General features: G+C 44.4%; 1 protein-coding gene across 4 annotated transcripts in view; it reads right to left on the bottom strand.

Annotated features, from left to right (window-relative positions):
* LOC144680587 (solute carrier family 35 member F3-like) overlaps positions 1-18,455 on the bottom strand; it is a 102,193-nt gene that overhangs the window by 31,353 nt on the left and 52,385 nt on the right. For 2 of the 4 annotated variants that reach the window (XM_078541740.1, XM_078541743.1), the window contains exons 2-3: positions 14,886-15,273; positions 11,858-12,077 (exon numbers count right to left, since the gene is read on the bottom strand). In XM_078541740.1, the coding sequence (XP_078397866.1) occupies positions 11,858-12,077; positions 14,886-15,273 (608 nt within the window). The remainder of the gene's footprint in view (positions 1-11,857; positions 12,078-14,885; positions 15,274-18,455) is intronic. The other 2 variants (XM_078541742.1, XM_078541741.1) reach the window with 2 other exon arrangements.

Genomic DNA, 18,455 nt, shown 5'->3' with positions numbered 1-18,455 from the left:
GATTGATCTAAACTCTCGGTTATAGTGAGGGTATAGTGTGGACATTGTTCTAAATCTCGGTTATAGCGAGGACGTGGCTCTAAACTCTTGGTTATAGTGAGGGGATTGCTCTAAACTCTTTGTTATATTGAGGCGATTATTCTAAACTCTCGGTTAGAGTGAGAGCATTGATCTAAACTCTCGGTTTTCATGAGAGCATTGATCTAAACTCTCGGTTTTCATGAGACATTGATCTAAACTCTCGGTTTTCATGACAGCATTGATCTAAACTCTCGGTTTTCATGACAGCATTGATCTAAACTCTCGGTTATAGTCAGAGGATTGTTCTAAACTCTCGGTTATAGTGAGGACATTGTCTAAACTCTCGGTTATAGTGAGGGCATTGATCTAAACTCTCGGTTATAGTGAGGGGATTGATCTAAACCTCGGTTATAGTGAGGGGATTGTTCTACACTCTCGGTTATAGTGAGGGGATTGTTCTAAACTCTCGGTTATAGTGAGGAAATTGCTTTGAACTCTTGGTTATAGTGAGGGGATTGTTCTAAACTCTCAGTTATAGTGAGGACATTGTCTAAACTCTTGGTTATAGTGAGGGCATTGATCTAAACTCTCGGTTATAGTGAGGGGATTGATCTAAACTCTCGGTTATAGTGAGGGGATTGTTCTACACTCTCGGTTATAGTGAGGGGATTGTTCTAAACTCTCGATTATGGTGAAGGGATTGATCTAAACCTTCGGTTATAGAGAGGGGATTGTTCTAAACTCTAGGTTATAGTGAGGGGATTGAATTAACTCTTGGTTATAGTGAGGGGATTTTTCTAAACTATCGGTTATAGTGAGGGCATTGATCTAACCTCTCGGTTATAGTGAGGACATTGTTCTAAACTCTCGGTTATAGTGAGGACATTGTTCTAAACTCTCGGATATAGTGTGGACATTGTTCTAAACTCTCGGTTATAGTGAGGACACTGTTCTAAACTCTCGGTTATAGTGAGGGGATTGATCTAAACTCTCGGTTATAGCGAGGTGATTGTTCTAAACTCTCAGTTATAGTGAGGACATTGCTCTAAGCTCTCGGTTATAGTGAGAGCATTAATCTAAACTCTCAGTTATGGTGAGGGGATTGTTCTAAACTCAGTTATAATGAGGACATTGTTCTAAACCCTCGGTTATAACGAGGATGTGGCTCTAAACTCTCGGCTATAGTGAGGGGATTGATCTACACTCTTGGTTATAGTGAGGGCATTGATCTAAACTCTCGGTTATAGTGAGGGGATTGATCTAAACTCTTGGTTATAGTGAGGGGATTGATCTAAACTCTCGGTTATAGTGAGGGGATTGTTCTAAACTCTCGGTTATGGTGAGGGGATTGTTCTAAACTCTCGGTTATAGTGAGGGGATTGTTCTAAACTCTCGGTTATAGTGAGGACATTGTACTGAACTCTCGGTTATAGTGAGGGCATTGACCTAAACTCTCGGTTATAGTGAGGGGATTGATCTAAACTCTCGGTTATAGTGAGGGGATTGATCTAAACTCTCGGTTATAGTGAGGGGATTGATCTAAACTCTCGGTTATAGTGAGGGGATTGATCTAAACTCTTGGTTATAGTGAGGGGATTGATCTAAACTCTCGGTTATAGTGAGGGGATTGATCTAAACTCTCGGTTATAGTGAGGGGATTGTTCTAAACTCTCGGTTATGGTGAGGGGATTGTTCTAAACTCTCGGTTATAGTGAGGGGATTGTTCTAAACTCTCGGTTATAGTGAGGACATTCATCTGAACTCTTGGTTATAGTGAGGGGATTGATCTAAACTCTCTGTTATAGCGAGGGGATTGTTCTAAACTCTCGGTTATAGTGAGTGGATTGTTCTAAACTCTTGGTTATAGTGAGGGGATTGTTCTGAACTCTCGGTTATAGTGAGAGCATTTAACCTAAACTCTCGGTTATTGTGAGAGCATTTTTCTAAACTCTCGGTTATTGTGAGAGCATTAATCTAAACTCTCTGTTATAGTGAGGGCATTGACCTAAACTCTCGGTTATAGTGAGGAGATTGATCTAAACTCTCGGATATAGTGAGGGCAATCATCTAAACTCTCCGTTATAGTGAAGGGATTGATCTAAACACTCGGATATAGTGAGGGCAATCATCTAAACTCTTGGTTATAGTGAGGACATTGTTCTAAACTCTCGGTTATAGTGAGGACATTGCTCTGAACTCTTGGTTATAGTGAGTGGATTGATCTAAACTCTCGGTTATAGAGAGGGGATTGTTCTAAACTCTCGGTTATAGTGAGGGGATTGATCTAAACTCTCGGTTATAGTGAGGGGATTGTTCTAAACACTCGGTTATAGTGAGGGGATTGACTTAACTCTCGGTTATAGTGAGGGGATTGTTCTAAACTATCGGTTATAGTGAGGGCAATGATCTAAACTCTTGGTTATCGTGAGGGGGTTGTTCTAAACTATCGGTTATAGTGAGAGGATTGATCTAAACTCTCGGTTATAGTGATGGGATTGTTCTAAACACTCGGTTATAGTGAGGGGATTGACTTAACTCTCGGTTATAGTGAGGACATTGTTCTAAACTCTCGGTTATAGTTAGAGGATTGTTCTAAACTCTCGGTTCTTTTGAGGGGATTGTTCTAAACTCTCGGTTATAGTGACGACGTTGATCTAAACTCTAAGTTATAGTAAGGTGATTGATCTAAACACCCGGTTATAGTGAGGACATTGTTCCAAACTCTCAGTTATAGCGAGCGGATTGTTCTAAACTCTCTGTTATAGTGAGGACATTGTTCTAAACTCTCGGTTATAGTGAGAGGATTGTTCTAAACTCTCGGTTATCGTGAGGGGATTGTTCTAAACTCTCGGTTATAGTGAGGACATTGAACTAAACTCTGGGTTATAGTGAGGGGATTGCTCTAAACTCTTTGTTATGTTGAGGGGATTGTTCTAAACTCTTGGTTAGAGTGGGAGCATTGATCTAAACTCTCGGTTATAGTGAGGGGATTGTTCTAAACTCTCGGTTATGGTGAGGGGATTGTTCTAAACTCTCGGTTATAGTGAGGGGATTGTTCTAAACTCTCGGTTATAGTGAGGACATTCCTCTGAACTCTTGGTTATAGTGAGGGGATTGATCTAAACTCTCTGTTATAGCGAGGGGATTGTTCTAAACTCTCGGTTATAGTGAGGGGATTGTTCTAAACTCTTGGTTATAGTGAGGGGATTGTTCTGAACTCTCGGTTATAGTGAGAGCATTTAACCTAAACTCTCGGTTATTGTGAGAGCATTTTTCTAAACTCTCGGTTATTGTGAGAGCATTAATCTAAACTCTCTGTTATAGTGAGGGCATTGACCTAAACTCTCGGTTATAGTGAGGGGATTGATCTAAACACTCGGATATAGTGAAGGGAATCATCTAAACTCTTGGTTATAGTGAGGACATTGTTCTAAACTCTCGGTTATAGTGAGGACATTGCTCTGAACTCTTGGTTATAGTGATGGATTGATCTAAACTCTCGGTTATAGAGAGGGGATTGTTCTAAACCCTCGGTTATAGTGAGGGGATTGATCTAAACTCTCGGTTATAGTGAGGGGATTGTTCTAAACACTCGGTTATAGTGAGGGGATTGACTTAACTCTCGGTTATAGTGAGGGGATTGTTCTAAACTATCGGTTATAGTGAGAGGATTGGTCTAAACTCTCGGTTATAGTGAGGGGATTGTTCTAAACACTCGGTTATAGTGAGGGGATTGACTTAACTCTCGGTTATAGTGAGGGGATTGTTCTAAACTATCGGTTATAGTGAGGGCAATGATCTAAACTATTGGTTATCGTGAGGGGATTGATCTAAACTCCCTGTTATAGTGAGGACATTGTTCTAAACTCTCGGTTATAGTTAGAGGATTGTTCTAAACTCTCGGTTATTGTGAGGGGATTGTTCTAAACTCTCGGTTATAGTGACGACGTTGATCTAAACTCTAACTTATAGTAAGATGATTGATCTAAACACCCGGTTATAGTGAGGACATTGTTCCAAACTCTCAGTTATAGCGAGCGGATTGTTCTAAACTCTCTGTTATAGTGAGGACATTGTTCTAAACTCTCGGTTATAGTTAGAGGATTGTTCTAAACTCTCGGTTATTGTGAGGGGATTGTTCTAAACTCTCGGTTATAGTGACGACGTTGATCTAAACTCTAAGTTATAGTAAGGTGATTGATCTAAACACCCGGTTATAGTGAGGACATTGTTCTAAACTCTCGGTTATAGTGAGAGGATTGTTCTAAACTCTCGGTTATCGTGAGGGGATTGTTCTAAACTCTCGGTTATAGTGAGGACATTGAACTAAACTCTCAGTGATAATGAGGTGATTGATCTAAACTGTCGGTTATAGTGAGGACATTGTTCTAAACTCTGGGTTATAGTGAGGGGATTGCTCTAAACTCTTTGTTATGTTGAGGGGATTGTTCTAAACTCTTGGTTAGAGTGGGAGCATTGATCTAAACTCTCGGTTTTCATGAGAGCATTGATCTAAACTCTCGGTTTTCATGACAGCATTGATCTAAACTCTCGGTTTTCTTGAGAGCATTGATCTAAACTCTCGGTTGTAGTGAGAGGATTGTTCTAAACTCTCAGTTATATTGAGGGGATTGATCTAAACTCTCGGTTATAGTGAGGGTATAGTGTGGACATTGATCTAAATCTCGGTTATAGCGAGGGCCTTGTTCTAAACTCTCGGATATAGTGAGAGCATTGTTCTAAACTCTCGGTTATAGTGAGGGGATTGTTCTAAACTCTCGGTTATAGTGAGGGGATTGTCCTAAACTCTCGGTTATAGTGAGGGGATTGTTCTAAACTCTTGGTTATAGTGTGGACATTGTTCTAAACTCTTGGTTATAGTGAGGACATTGTTCTAAACTCTCGGTTATAGCGAGGGCATTCATCTAAACTCTTGGTTATAGTGAGCGGATTGTTCTAAACTCGGTTATAGTGAGGGCATTGCTCTAAACTCTCGGTCATAGTGAGAGCAATAATCTAAACTCTCAGTTATAGTGAGGACATTGTTCTAAACTCTCGGTTATAGCGAGGACGTGGCTCTAAACTCTCGGTTATAGTGAGGGGATTGATCTACACTCTCGGTTATAGTGAGGGGATTGATCTACACTCTCGGTTATAGTGAGGGGATTGATCTAAACTCTCGGCCATAGTGAGGGGATTGATCTAAAGTCTCGGTTATAGTGAGGGGATTGTTCTAAACTCTCGGTTATAGTGAGGGGATTGATCTAAACTCTCGGTTATAGTGAGGACATTGCTTTAAACTCTCAGTTATAGTGAGGGGATTGTTCTAAACTCTCGGTTATAGTGAGGGGATAGTGAGGACATTGTTCTAAACTCTCTGTTATAGCGAGGACGTGGTTCTAAGCTCTCGGTTATAGTGAGGGGATTGATCTAAACTCTCGGTTATAGTGAGGGCATTGATCTAAACTCACGGCTATAGTGAGGGGATTGATCTATACTCTCGGTTATAGTGAGGGGATTGTTCTAAACTCTCGGTTATAGTGAGGGGATTGTTCTAAACTCTCAGTTATAGTGAGGGGATTGCTCTAAACTCTTGGTTATAGTAAGAGCATTGATCTAAACTCTCGGTTATAGTGAGGACATTGTTGTAAACTCTCGGTTATAGCAAGGGGTTTGTTCTAAGCTCTCGGTTATAGTTAGGGCATTGATCTAAACTCTTGGTTATAGTGAGCGGATTGTTCTAAACTCTCGGTTATAGTGACGACGTTGATCTAAACTCTAAGTTATAGTAAGGTGATTGATCTAAACACCCGGTTATAGTGAGGACATTGTTCTAAACTCTCGGTTATAGTGAGAGGATTGTTCTAAACTCTCGGTTATCGTGAGGGGATTGTTCTAAACTCTCGGTTATAGTGAGGACATTGAACTAAACTCTCAGTGATAATGAGGTGATTGATCTAAACTGTCGGTTATAGTGAGGACATTGTTCTAAACTCTGGGTTATAGTGAGGGGATTGCTCTAAACTCTTTGTTATGTTGAGGGGATTGTTCTAAACTCTTGGTTAGAGTGGGAGCATTGATCTAAACTCTCGGTTTTCATGAGAGCATTGATCTAAACTCTCGGTTTTCATGACAGCATTGATCTAAACTCTCGGTTTTCTTGAGAGCATTGATCTAAACTCTCGGTTGTAGTGAGAGGATTGTTCTAAACTCTCAGTTATATTGAGGGGATTGATCTAAACTCTCGGTTATAGTGAGGGTATAGTGTGGACATTGATCTAAATCTCGGTTATAGCGAGGGCCTTGTTCTAAACTCTCGGATATAGTGAGAGCATTGTTCTAAACTCTCGGTTATAGTGAGGGGATTGTTCTAAACTCTCGGTTATAGTGAGGGGATTGTCCTAAACTCTCGGTTATAGTGAGGGGATTGTTCTAAACTCTTGGTTATAGTGTGGACATTGTTCTAAACTCTTGGTTATAGTGAGGACATTGTTCTAAACTCTCGGTTATAGCGAGGGCATTCATCTAAACTCTTGGTTATAGTGAGCGGATTGTTCTAAACTCGGTTATAGTGAGGGCATTGCTCTAAACTCTCGGTCATAGTGAGAGCAATAATCTAAACTCTCAGTTATAGTGAGGACGTGGCTCTAAACTCTCGGTTATAGTGAGGGGATTGATCTACACTCTCGGTTATAGTGAGGGGATTGATCTACACTCTCGGTTATAGTGAGGGGATTGATCTAAACTCTCGGCCATAGTGAGGGGATTGATCTAAAGTCTCGGTTATAGTGAGGGGATTGTTCTAAACTCTCGGTTATAGTGAGGGGATTGATCTAAACTCTCGGTTATAGTGAGGACATTGCTTTAAACTCTCAGTTATAGTGAGGGGATTGTTCTAAACTCTCGGTTATAGTGAGGGGATAGTGAGGACATTGTTCTAAACTCTCTGTTATAGCGAGGACGTGGTTCTAAGCTCTCGGTTATAGTGAGGGGATTGATCTAAACTCTCGGTTATAGTGAGGGCATTGATCTAAACTCACGGCTATAGTGAGGGGATTGATCTATACTCTCGGTTATAGTGAGGGGATTGTTCTAAACTCTCGGTTATAGTGAGGGGATTGTTCTAAACTCTCAGTTATAGTGAGGGGATTGCTCTAAACTCTTGGTTATAGTAAGAGCATTGATCTAAACTCTCGGTTATAGTGAGGACATTGTTGTAAACTCTCGGTTATAGCAAGGGGTTTGTTCTAAGCTCTCGGTTATAGTTAGGGCATTGATCTAAACTCTTGGTTATAGTGAGCGGATTGTTCTAAACTCTCGGTTATAGTGAGGACATAGTTCTAAAGTCTAGGTTATAGTGAGGGCATTGATCTAAACTCTCGGTTATAGTGAGGACATTGTTCTAAACACTCGGTTATAGTGAGAGCATTGTTCTAAACTATCGGTTATATTGGGGACATTGTTCTAAACACTCGATTATAATGAGAGCATTGTTCTAAACTCTCGGTCATAGTGAAGACATTGTTATAAACTCTCAGTTATAGTGACAGCATTGATCTAAACTCTCGGTTATAGTGAGAGCATTGATCTAAACTCTCGGTTATAGTGAGGACATTGATCTAAACTCTCGATTATAGTGACAGCATTGATCTAAACTCTCGATTATAGTGAGGGGATTGTTCTAAACTCTCGGTTATAGTGAGAGTTTTTTCTAAACTCTCAGTTATAGTGAGGGGATTGTTCCAAACTCTCGGTTATAGTGAGGCGATTGTTCTAAACACTCGGTTATAGTGAGGAGATTGATTTAACTCTTGGTTATAGTGAGGGGATTGTTCTAAACTCTCGGTTATAGTCAGGGCATTGATCTAACCTCTCGGTTATAGTGAGGACATTGCTCTGAACTCTTGGTTATAGTGAGTGGATTGATCTAAACTCTCGGTTATAGAGAGGGGATTGTTCTAAACTCTCGGTTATAGTGAGAGGATTGATCTAAACTCTCGGTTATAGTGAGGGGATTGTTCTAAACACTCGGTTATAGTGAGGGGATTGACTTAACTCTCGGTTATAGTGAGGGGATTGTTCTAAACTCTCGGTTATAGTGAGGGCAATGATCTAAACTCTTGGTTAGCGTGAGGGGATTGTTCTAAACTCCCTGTTATAGTGAGGACATTGTTCTAAACTCTCGGTTATAGTGAGGGGATTGTTCTAAACACTCGGTTATAGTGAGGGGATTGACTTAACTCTCGGTTATAGTGAGGGGATTGTTCTAAACTCTCGGTTATCGTGAGGGGATTGTTCTAAACACTCGGTTATAGTGAGGGGATTGTTCTAAACTCTCGGTTATAGTGAGGTGATTGATCTAAACTCTCGGTTATAGTGTGGACATTGTTCCAAACTCTCGGTTATAGCGAGTGGATTGTTCTAAACTCTCTGTTATAGTGAGGGGATTGTTCTAAACACTCGGTTATAGTGAGGGGATTGTTCTAAACTCTCGGTTATAGTGAGGTGATTGATCTAAACTCTCGGTTATAGTGTGGACATTGTTCCAAACTCTCGGTTATAGCGAGTGGATTGTTCTAAACTCTCTGTTATAGTGAGGGCCTTGTTCTAAGCTCTCGGTTATAGCGAGGACGTGGCTCTAAACTCTCGGTTATAGTGAGGGAATTGCTCTAAACTCTTTTTTATATTGAGGGGATTGTTCTAAACTCTGGGTTAGAGTGAGAGCATTGATCTAAACTCTCGTTTTTCATGAGAGCATTGATCTAAACTCTTGGTTTTCATGAGAGCATTGATCTAAACTCTCGGTTTTCATGACAGCATTGATCTAAACTCTCGGTTATAGTGAGAGGATTGTTCTAAACTCTCGATTATAGTGAGGACATTGTCTAAACTCTCATTTATAGTGAGGACATTGCTTTAAACTCTCAGTTATAGTGAGGGGATTGTTCTAAACTCTCGGTTATAGTGAGGGGATAGTGAGGACATTGTTCTAAACTCTCTGTTATAGCGAGGACGTGGTTCTAAACTCTCGGTTATAGTGAGGGGATTGATCTAAACTCTCGGTTATAGTGAGGGCATTGATCTAAACTCTCGGCTATAGTGAGGGGATTGATCTATACTCTCGGTTATAGTGAGGGGATTGTTCTAAACTCTCGGTTATAGTGAGGGGATTGTTCTAAACTCTCGGTTATAGTGAGGACATTGCTCTAAACTCTTTGTTATAGTGAGAGCATTGATCTAAACTCTCGGTTATAGTGAGGACATTGTTGTAAACTCTCGGTTATAGCGAGGGGTTTGTTCTAAACTCTCGGTTATAGTGAGGGCATTGATCTAAACTCTTGGTTATAGTGAGCGGATTGTTCTAAACTCTCGGTTATAGTGAGGACATTGTTCTAAACTCTAGGTTATAGTGAGGGCATTGATCTAAACTCTCGGTTATAGTGAGGACATTGTTCTAAACATTCGGTTATAGTGAGAGCATTGTTCTAAACTATCGGTTATAGTGGGGACATTGTTCTAAACACTCGATTATAATGAGAGCATTGATCTAAACTCTCGGTTATAGTGAGCACGTTGGTCTAAACGTTCGGTTATAGTGAGGGCAATGCTCTAAACTCTCAGTTATAGTGAGGGGGTTGTTCTAACCTCTCACTTATAGTGAGGACAATGTTCTAAACTCTCGGTTATAGTGAGGGTGTGGCTGTAAACTCTCGGTTAGAGTAAGAGCATTGATCTAGACTCTCAGTTATAGTAAGGACATTGTTCTACAGTCTCAGTTACAGTGAGGGGATTGTTCAAACTCTCGGTTATAATCTGTACACAGTTCTAAACTCTCGGTTATAGTGAGGACATTGTTCTAAACTCTCGGTTATAGTGAGGGGATTGTTCTAAACTCTCGGTTATAGTGAGGGGATTGTTCTAAACTCTCGGTTATAGTGAGGGGATTGTTCTAAACTCTCGGTTATAGTGAGGGGATTGTTCTAAACTCTCGGTTATAGTGTGAGCATTGATCTAAACTCTCGGTTATAGTGAGGACATTGATCTAAACTCTCGATTATAGTGAGGGGATTGTTCTAAACTCTCGGTTATAGTGAGGACATTGTTCTAAACTCTCGGTTATAGTGAGAGCATTCATCTAAAGTCTCGGTTATAGCGAGGACATTGTTCTAAACTCTCGGTTATAGCGAGCACGTTGATCTAAACTCTCGGTTATAGTGAGGGGATTGTTCTAAACTCTCGTTTATTGTGAGGGGATTGATCTATACTCTCGAAATTTCCAAAACTGCGATTAGTAGATTTTTGTTCGGCATGGGTGTTAAGGATTATAGAACTGAGGCAGGCGGATGGAGCTTGAGGGGCTGAAGGATCTTCACCAGTTCCTAGATTCGTAGACTTTAAACAAGGCTCTGTTTGCTCTCTCTAGTAGATGTAAAAAATCCCATAGCACTGATCGAAGAATGGAATATGTGGAAAATCTCTGGAGTGAAGCTTGAAGCTGCAAGCCTTCAGACTCTGAGTCAAGAGTAATGCCCACTGATCCAGGACAAACACCTCAAAGCTCCGCCGCAGGGTTTCTATTGGTTATGAACCCTCGTTGGGTATTTCTCACTCAGCTACATGACCATCCTCACAATGAGGTTACACAACAGCAACCAGCACCCTTTTCTTTTAATTTAGTGGGTCTCTTATCTCAGCTGCCAGTAGACTAAAGCTGGTGGCCCAGTGCCAAATATTTATGTTAATTCTGCATGTTCACTGAAAGAGAACCTCGAATACCTCCTCAGGAAAGCACTGAAGCCTCTTAAGCCTCTCCAACTTTAATCATTCCACCATTAGAGGCCATGCCTTTAACTGTCTGGGCCCTAAGCTCTGGAGTTCCCTCTCTAACCCTCCTTTAAGATGCTCGTTAAAACCTACACCTTGGAATAAGGTTCTGGTCACTGGCCTTATATTTTCCTTATGTGTCTTGGTGTCAAATTTTGTCTGATAGCTCTCCCATAAAGCACTTGGTGATGTTTTTACTACATCAAAGGTGCTATATAAATACACTTGTTGTTGTTGTTGTTGCCAGGCACAAGAAAGTTTAACAAACATGAATGTCTCTCAGAAGCTGGTCGTGTGAACAGTCCTTTACTATGGTAGGCCGGGTCTTTGTGGGGAGCAGGGTGGAGTAACAGTCTAACAGGGCCGCTGTCCTGAGAAGAGCGCTTTACAACCCCATGGCGACAGCCATTATGGCTTCTGTGTTCGCTGACAGTACTGAGGTAATGCTGTTGCTGTCCATGAAGATCACTGGTTTCCTTTCTGGCCCTTTAAGATTGGCAGTGGCCAGGAATAGACAAGTGAACAATTGGTCTACCTTGCCCCTGAACAAAATTCCAGTAAGCATAATTACCCCGGGTCAGCCATGGCTCAGTGTCCTCTTCCCCTCTGAGGCAGCAGGTTGTGGGTTCAAGCCCCACTCCAGAGACTTGAGCTCAAAATTCAGGCTGATGCTCCAGGGCACTACTTAGGGAGAGCTGCACTGTCAGAGGGCCCATCTTTCTGATGTTAAATGGAGACCCTACCTTCCTTCTGAGGTGGATGTTAAACATGCCAAGGCACAATTCAAAGAGGAGCAGGGAGGTTCTCCCTCATGTCCTAGTCAATGTTTATCCCTCAATCAAAAACAGATCATCGTTATTGCTTTTCATGGGAGCTTGCTGTGCGCAAATTGGCTGCAGCCTCCTACATTATAACAGTGACATCGCTTCAGATGTACTCCATTGGCTGTAGTAACACATCCTCCCTTCCTGCCCCGAACTACAGGATGGTATAAGCAGGTGAGGTCACTTACCCTAACACCCATAAATTTGTCCCGTAGAACAATCCAGGAAAGCAGGAAGACAAAAGCCTTATTGCAGCAGAACAGAGCGGAGGCATCTGTTGCACTAATCTTCTTCAGGGCCAGCAAATACAGGTAATTGGTCAAAGTCCATAGGACACAGAATGGGGCCAGCTTGCTGAAGAATATTTTGATGGTCAACCCATCATCCCCAAAAAGCCTGCAGCATTCCCTAATGGGGGGGTGGGGGAGGAGGAGAGTGAAAGGTCACCAGTTAGGCTCATGTCAAATCTTAGAATACAACAACCTTTAACATCAGCCATCTCAAAACACATTATCCAGAGGCACACAGTCCTTTCCATCTTCATCGTATCTCTGCTCCGGCAGCCAGTGGACATTTATCTTCATGGACACATGATTAATGAATCTGGTTTTCCCAAATGGTGCGAGCTGAAGGAGTGAATCTGTGCGGAGTTAAAGGGGAGCTCCTCTGCTCCTCTTCCACATGGTGGCAATGGGATCCTTCATGCCCACCTGAGGGGGCAGATGTGGCCCTTAGTTTAATGTCTTATCAGAAAGACAGTATCTGCTGTACTAGAGAGCCAGCCTGGATTATGTGCTCAAGTCTTTGGTTTCAGACTTGAACCCATGACCTCCTGACAAGCAGGCAAAAGTGGTAGCCACTGAGCCCCACTGACACTCTTTAAGGTGTTACTGTGATAACCAAAGCGTCCTGCTGCATGGGATACCTGGGAGTTCAATTGCTCCCCAATAGAAACTATATTGATTGTTTACCAAATAGGTTTGACTAAAGTAATAAACACATGTTCACACTGAATGTAAGTTTTCACAATAGTTGAGACAATGGCCCAATAACAGCTCAAAATAAATCAAATTTCTGAGCAAATACACTAGTCGATGGGCATCAATATCTGGGAACTTCAATCGCAGCATCAATGCTGAGGGAGTTATAAATATCCCAAGTGACACAGACTTTAAAAGGAGCCAATCTGTGCAAAGCTCCTTATAGTCTTGGATCTGCTCCTTCCACCTCAATAAGACACAGCACAGAGATGAAACAGGGACATGCCTCCGAGTTCCCCCCTCCGACCCGGCAGATGCTGACTGTGACAGACTGTAGGAGCCTCTACCCAGGATACCATCTAGGCTCAGGTATTGGAGCTTCTGATCAGCCCTGGGCGGAGCTGGAACCTCTTCCTAGCCACAGGCAAGGCCGCTGATGGCGAGGGCGAGGGTGAGGGCAATGGTGGGGACCCACTACCCTGCGAACTGCCATGTCCTCAGCCTCAATGAGACTCAGCTCGGAGGCTGGTGTACCTGACCTAGCTGAGGCATAGAGGTGGTGTATTTGAGCCCAACCACAGAGACATGGGCACATAATCCAGGCTGACAGTCCAGTGCAGTACCGAGTGAGTGCTGCACTGTCAGAGTCATTGTCTGTTGGATGAGCAGTCAAACCGAGGCCCTGGCTGCTTTATCAGCTGGCCCTCGAAGATCCCACATGACTATTTTGAAAAAGAACATGGAACTCTCCCTGGTGTCCTGGCTAATATTTATCGCTCAATCAATATTTAAAGACAGATTATCTGGTCACTATCACTTTGTGGGAGTTTACTGTGTGCAAATTGGCTGCCGCATTTCCCACATCACAACAGTGACTACACCTCAAAAAGTGAGGCGCTTTGGGACATTCTGAGGTCGTGAAAGGTGCTACAGAAATGCAAGTCTTTCTTTTTCTGTCTTGTTGTGCCTCCAGAAAAAGAAAGGCATTCGTTCATTGCTGCTGGGTCAAAATTCTGGAACTTTCTTCCTAACAGCGCAGAGGTTCAAGAAGGCAGCTCACCAACACCTTTTCAAGGGCAATCAGGGGATGGGCAACAGACACAGCAATTTTGGAAGGTGTTAGTGATAGACTTGTAAGCAACACAATTCAGGAAGAAATGTTTAACAGAAGCTCACCTAACATTGAGGAAAAATTCGCATCAGCCACTTGCACCCCCACCCAAGCATTACAATGATTAGGAGATGGTGGGATTGACAAGGAACCAACCTGTCCCGATAAAGTGTGAATTAGACAAGGACAGAGTCCTGGGGTGAATAGTGTCACTGTGGTCGAGGAATGAATTACAAAGCCGACTCTCATTTTTACACCAGCACACAATCTCACTGGCGTGCATTAAGTAGATGGTGTGCCAGGGTAAGTGATGAAGGTATCACTCACTGAGAGAGCACAATATTAACAAAAACAGAGGGCAAGGAAACAATTCGGAGCTTTAAGCAGGAAAACTGGTTTGGATGTGATGATGAACATTGAGATTTTCCAAGCAGCCAGAGCTCATGGAGGCTCAGGAATGGGCTTTGTCGAGATCCATGTGTCTGAATCACAAAAGCCAATCATGACTGTCAGGCTGGCAGGCAATCAACCTCGGAATCCTGATCGCCAATAACAATGTGCATTTATATAGTGCCTTTCACATCCCTCAGGACAACCCAAAGCCCTTTACAGCCAGTGAAATACATTTTGCCAGGTAACCGCTGTGGTACTGTACAGAAATGTGGCAGCCAATTTGCGTGCAGCAAGTTCCCACAAACCAAAACGTGATGATGACCAGAATAATCTGGTTTTGTTTCGTGATGATGATTGAGGGATAAGTATTAACCAGGGGAAAACTCCCCTGCTCTCCTTCAAATGGTGCCATGGAACATTTTATGTCCACTTCAGAGGGCAGACAGTTTAATGGCTCATTTCAGAAATCGACACCTCCGACAGTGCGGCACTCCCTCAGTACTGCACCGGGAGTGTCAGAGCAGATTCTGTACTCGAGTCTCTGGAGCAGGACTTGAACTCAGAACCTTCTGACTCAAAGGCAAGGGCGCTCACCACTGAACGGCAGTGGTTATCTACCACCCCCCCCAGGTGTAAGTGGGTCAGATGCCGCTTCTCCTCTCCCCCTGCCCACACCCCCCCCAGCCCATTCCCCCAATTCAATGCGAACATCTTAGGCTGAGAGCTGCTTACCGGAACCGTTGTAGTGGTGACTGCTTCTCCTCCGAACTCCAGGCATAGCCGGCGTAGTACAATGGGAAGAAGAGGATGTTCCAGGCAGTGGCAAACCACGTTATGGCAAAGGGAGCGTCGAAGGTCCTGAAGGTGGTCTTGGCCAGCTGGCTGGTACCCGCCCAGGACGAGCAGACGCTGAGGACCACTGCTGACCCCCACAGGGCTTTCTTCAGCTGCCCGACGGAGCAGTGGCACGGGTGGCAGCAAACTGGTCCCGCTCTCCGTCCCAAACGCCTTGCTCCGCCTCCTCCTCCTCCTCCTCCGGCCTCTCCTCGTGTCTCTGCTTCTGTCCGGGAGGTCCCTCCCCCGCCCCCGCCCTCGCTTGCCTCTGCCGGGTGCTCATCTCCTGTGGATTAAGAGGTCAAGGGTCAGCACAATCCACGCAGCCAATCAGTGAAACATGGCGTAAATCTCCAGCAGGGGTTTCTGCTCAAACAGCAGGAGGGAATGAGGACTGGACAAACCGCTCCCCTCCCTCGATCTGTAAGAGTTCATTGTCTGTACTCCCTGCTGTTGGTACAAGTTACTTCGTCAGATTCTGAAGTGGGAGGTTCAAAATGGCTGCCCGGCATTGGCCACATCTTCAGTGGGCAATACTCCCCCCTCTGGGTCAGTAACTTGTGGATTCAAGCCAGGCTGCCTCCCCCAGTGCAGCACTGAGGGAGTACTGCACTGTCAGAGAATCCGTCTTTTGGATGTATTCTTAAAGTGAGGCTGCATCTGCCCTCCCGGGTTGATGTAAAAGTTCCTACTGCACGACTGGAACTGGAGCCGGGGCGTTCTCCCTGGTGTCCTGGCCAAAACTTATCCCTCAACCTAGGTCAGTAAAACAGGTTACCTATTGCTGTTTGAGGGAGCTTGCTGTGTGTAAATTGGCTGCAGCATTTCCTACATTACAACAGGATCTATACTTCAAAAATCACTCCCACTGACTGCAAAAAGCGTTGGGAAATTGTGAAGATGCGGAAGCCTGCAGTGTAAATGCAAGTAATTTCTTTTACAGTTTTTACACCTGGGTTGGGGGATTTCAGAAGCACCTGGTCTGCAAGAGTTATTCATTCAGATTGAATTTTCAGACGGGAATTTTCAGGTGGAGCTGGCTGGAGGGGGTCGAATGAATATACCTCCGGGACGCTGAAAGTCCATCCCGATTGCAACCAGGGAGAAGAAAGGGAGTCGAAGAACAAAGAAAGCTTTCGCAAAGAAAAATCTCGAGGGTGGAAAGGTGATTGAGAAGAGGACCAAATCTAGGAAAACTGAGCGGTTAAAGAGGGTGGGTGGGCTGGGGGTGGGGGGGGGCGGCGGTAATGAACAGCTCATCAGAAAATTTATTGTTGTGTTTGGAGAGGGGTCGAGAAACTTGGTGCCGTTACCATGGAGACTTCACCAGCGGGTCTGCGGTGGAGTGAGGTGACACCGTAGTGTTGAGATTCTATTCAGTGAGGGAGAGATGCGGCCATTTAACACTCTTGTAATCTGATACTTGCACATGCTAATCTCATCAGTTCTATTCTGACACAAGGTACTGGCCGCGCGGGTGTGAAGCAGCAGGAATGTGTTCAGCGTCTGTTCACAAACTACTGCAATCAGAACGTCCATCCGCATCATTACTGTGTCTAGGTGAGAAATGGGGAGGAATGGGGAGAAATGGTCCACCAAACATGTTACAGAGAGAGGGAGGGTTGTAGGGGCTGGAGGAGATTACATAGAGAGGGAGGGTTGTAGGGGTTGGAGGAGGTTACAGAGAGAGGAAGGGTTGTAGGGATGGAGGAGGTTACAAAGAGGGGGGGTTGTTCGGATGGAGGAGGTTACAGAGGGGGGAGGGTTGTTGGGATGGAGGAGGTTACAGAGAGGGAGAGTTTTTGGGATGCAGGAGGTTACAGAGAGAGGGGGTTGTTGGGATGGAGGAGGTTACAGAGAGCGGGGGTTGTTGGGATGGAGGAGGTTACAGAGAGAGGGAGAGTTGTTGGGATGGAGGAGGTTACAGAGAGAGGGAGGGTTTTTGGGATGGAGGAGGTTACAGAGAGAGGGAGAGTTGTTGGGATGGAGGAGGTTACAGAGAGAGGGAGAGTTGTTGGGATGGAGGAGGTTACAGAGAGAGGGAGGGTTTTTGGGATGGAGGAGGTTACAGAGAGAGGGAGAGTTGTTGGGATGGAGGAGGTTACAGAGAGAGGGAGAGTTGTTGGGATGGAGGAGGTAACAGAGAGAGGGAGAGTTGTTGAGATGGAGGAAGGGATGTAGCATTGTGTAACATTGTCAGGATATTTCCTGGTTGCAGCGCATAAGTAAACAGATTTGTTGCACTGAACTTCATACAGAACCTCTGGGTTCTGAGACTCGCACTGTAGCCACTCTGTATGGTTTGGCGTTTGAGGAAGCCTGCGATGTTACTCCTACTGTGCATTATACTGTCAGGGAAGTCCCATGATCCCAGCAGGGGACAAAACTCTTCAGGAATGTGAGGAGGAAAATCAAGCTTTTCCAGAATGAGATAGGAGCTCCCTATTTTTCTACAGTGCCCTTTACACCCTCAGGACAGCCCAAAGCACTTTACAACCCAGTGAAGCATCTCTGAAGTGTAGTCAGTGTTGTGGTGTTGGAAATGCAGCAGCCAATTTGTGCACAGCAAGATCCCGGAGGCGTAATGAAATAAATAACCAGATGATCTGTTTTAGCATTGCAGGTTGCAGGATAAACTTTGGCCAGGACACAGGGGAGAAATCCCCGCTTTTCTTCAAACAGTGCCATGGGTTCTTTTACACCCACCTGAGGGGGCCCCAGTTTAATGCCTCACCCGAAAGGTGGCGCCCACGGCAGTGCAGCATTCCCATAGTGAGGGCACTGGGAATGTCAGCCTGAGCTACAGGTTCGAGCCTCTGGAGTGGGACTTGAAGCCATGGACATCTGATGTCATGCCTGACAGGACTCCACATCAAACATAACATCTTCCGAACACCAATCACTGAATAAAGCTGACAGTTATGGGCTCACAGGCAGGGCTGCGCTGTACCATTGGGCTCTCGAGCTGTTCAGATGTTTGCCCTCTTATTTTATGCCGGTTGGCAATCCCCAAGAGTTGGCAACCCTGGGCAGCAATAAGTTTGGGTTACCCAGGTCCGCCAACCGCTTCTCGAGGCTCTGAGCCCCTGGTTAATGCTGATCCTGCAGCTCATATGAAGCCCGCTGTACGGCTTTCGAGGGTCTCGTTGCTGGCTGGAAATAAAAATGAATGTGTGGCGTTAAAGGTATTTCTCACAGGGAAGCCACTAACTGTAGCTTCTTATTTCTTTTGCTGCACTTGGCCCACTGGTTATTGACGGTTCCTCTTACATAAGGGCAGTGAATCATCATCAGCAGCATAAACAGACTGGGCACAGAACAGCACTGACTGAGTCAGCAAGAATCAATACTGACAGAGCCTGGAGCCAACGCACACACAGGACAAGAGAGCGGAGAACGATGTGGAGCAGCAGGGGCAGGAGGGTGAGGGGGAGGAGGACAGAGGGGAGGGGGGAGGAGGGGAGAGGG

Source organism: Cetorhinus maximus, chromosome 5 (assembly GCF_964194155.1).
Source record: "Cetorhinus maximus chromosome 5, sCetMax3.hap1.1, whole genome shotgun sequence".
NCBI classification, from domain to species: Eukaryota; Metazoa; Chordata; class Chondrichthyes; order Lamniformes; family Cetorhinidae; genus Cetorhinus; species Cetorhinus maximus.
This window is presented reverse-complemented; position numbering and strand designations above follow the sequence as displayed.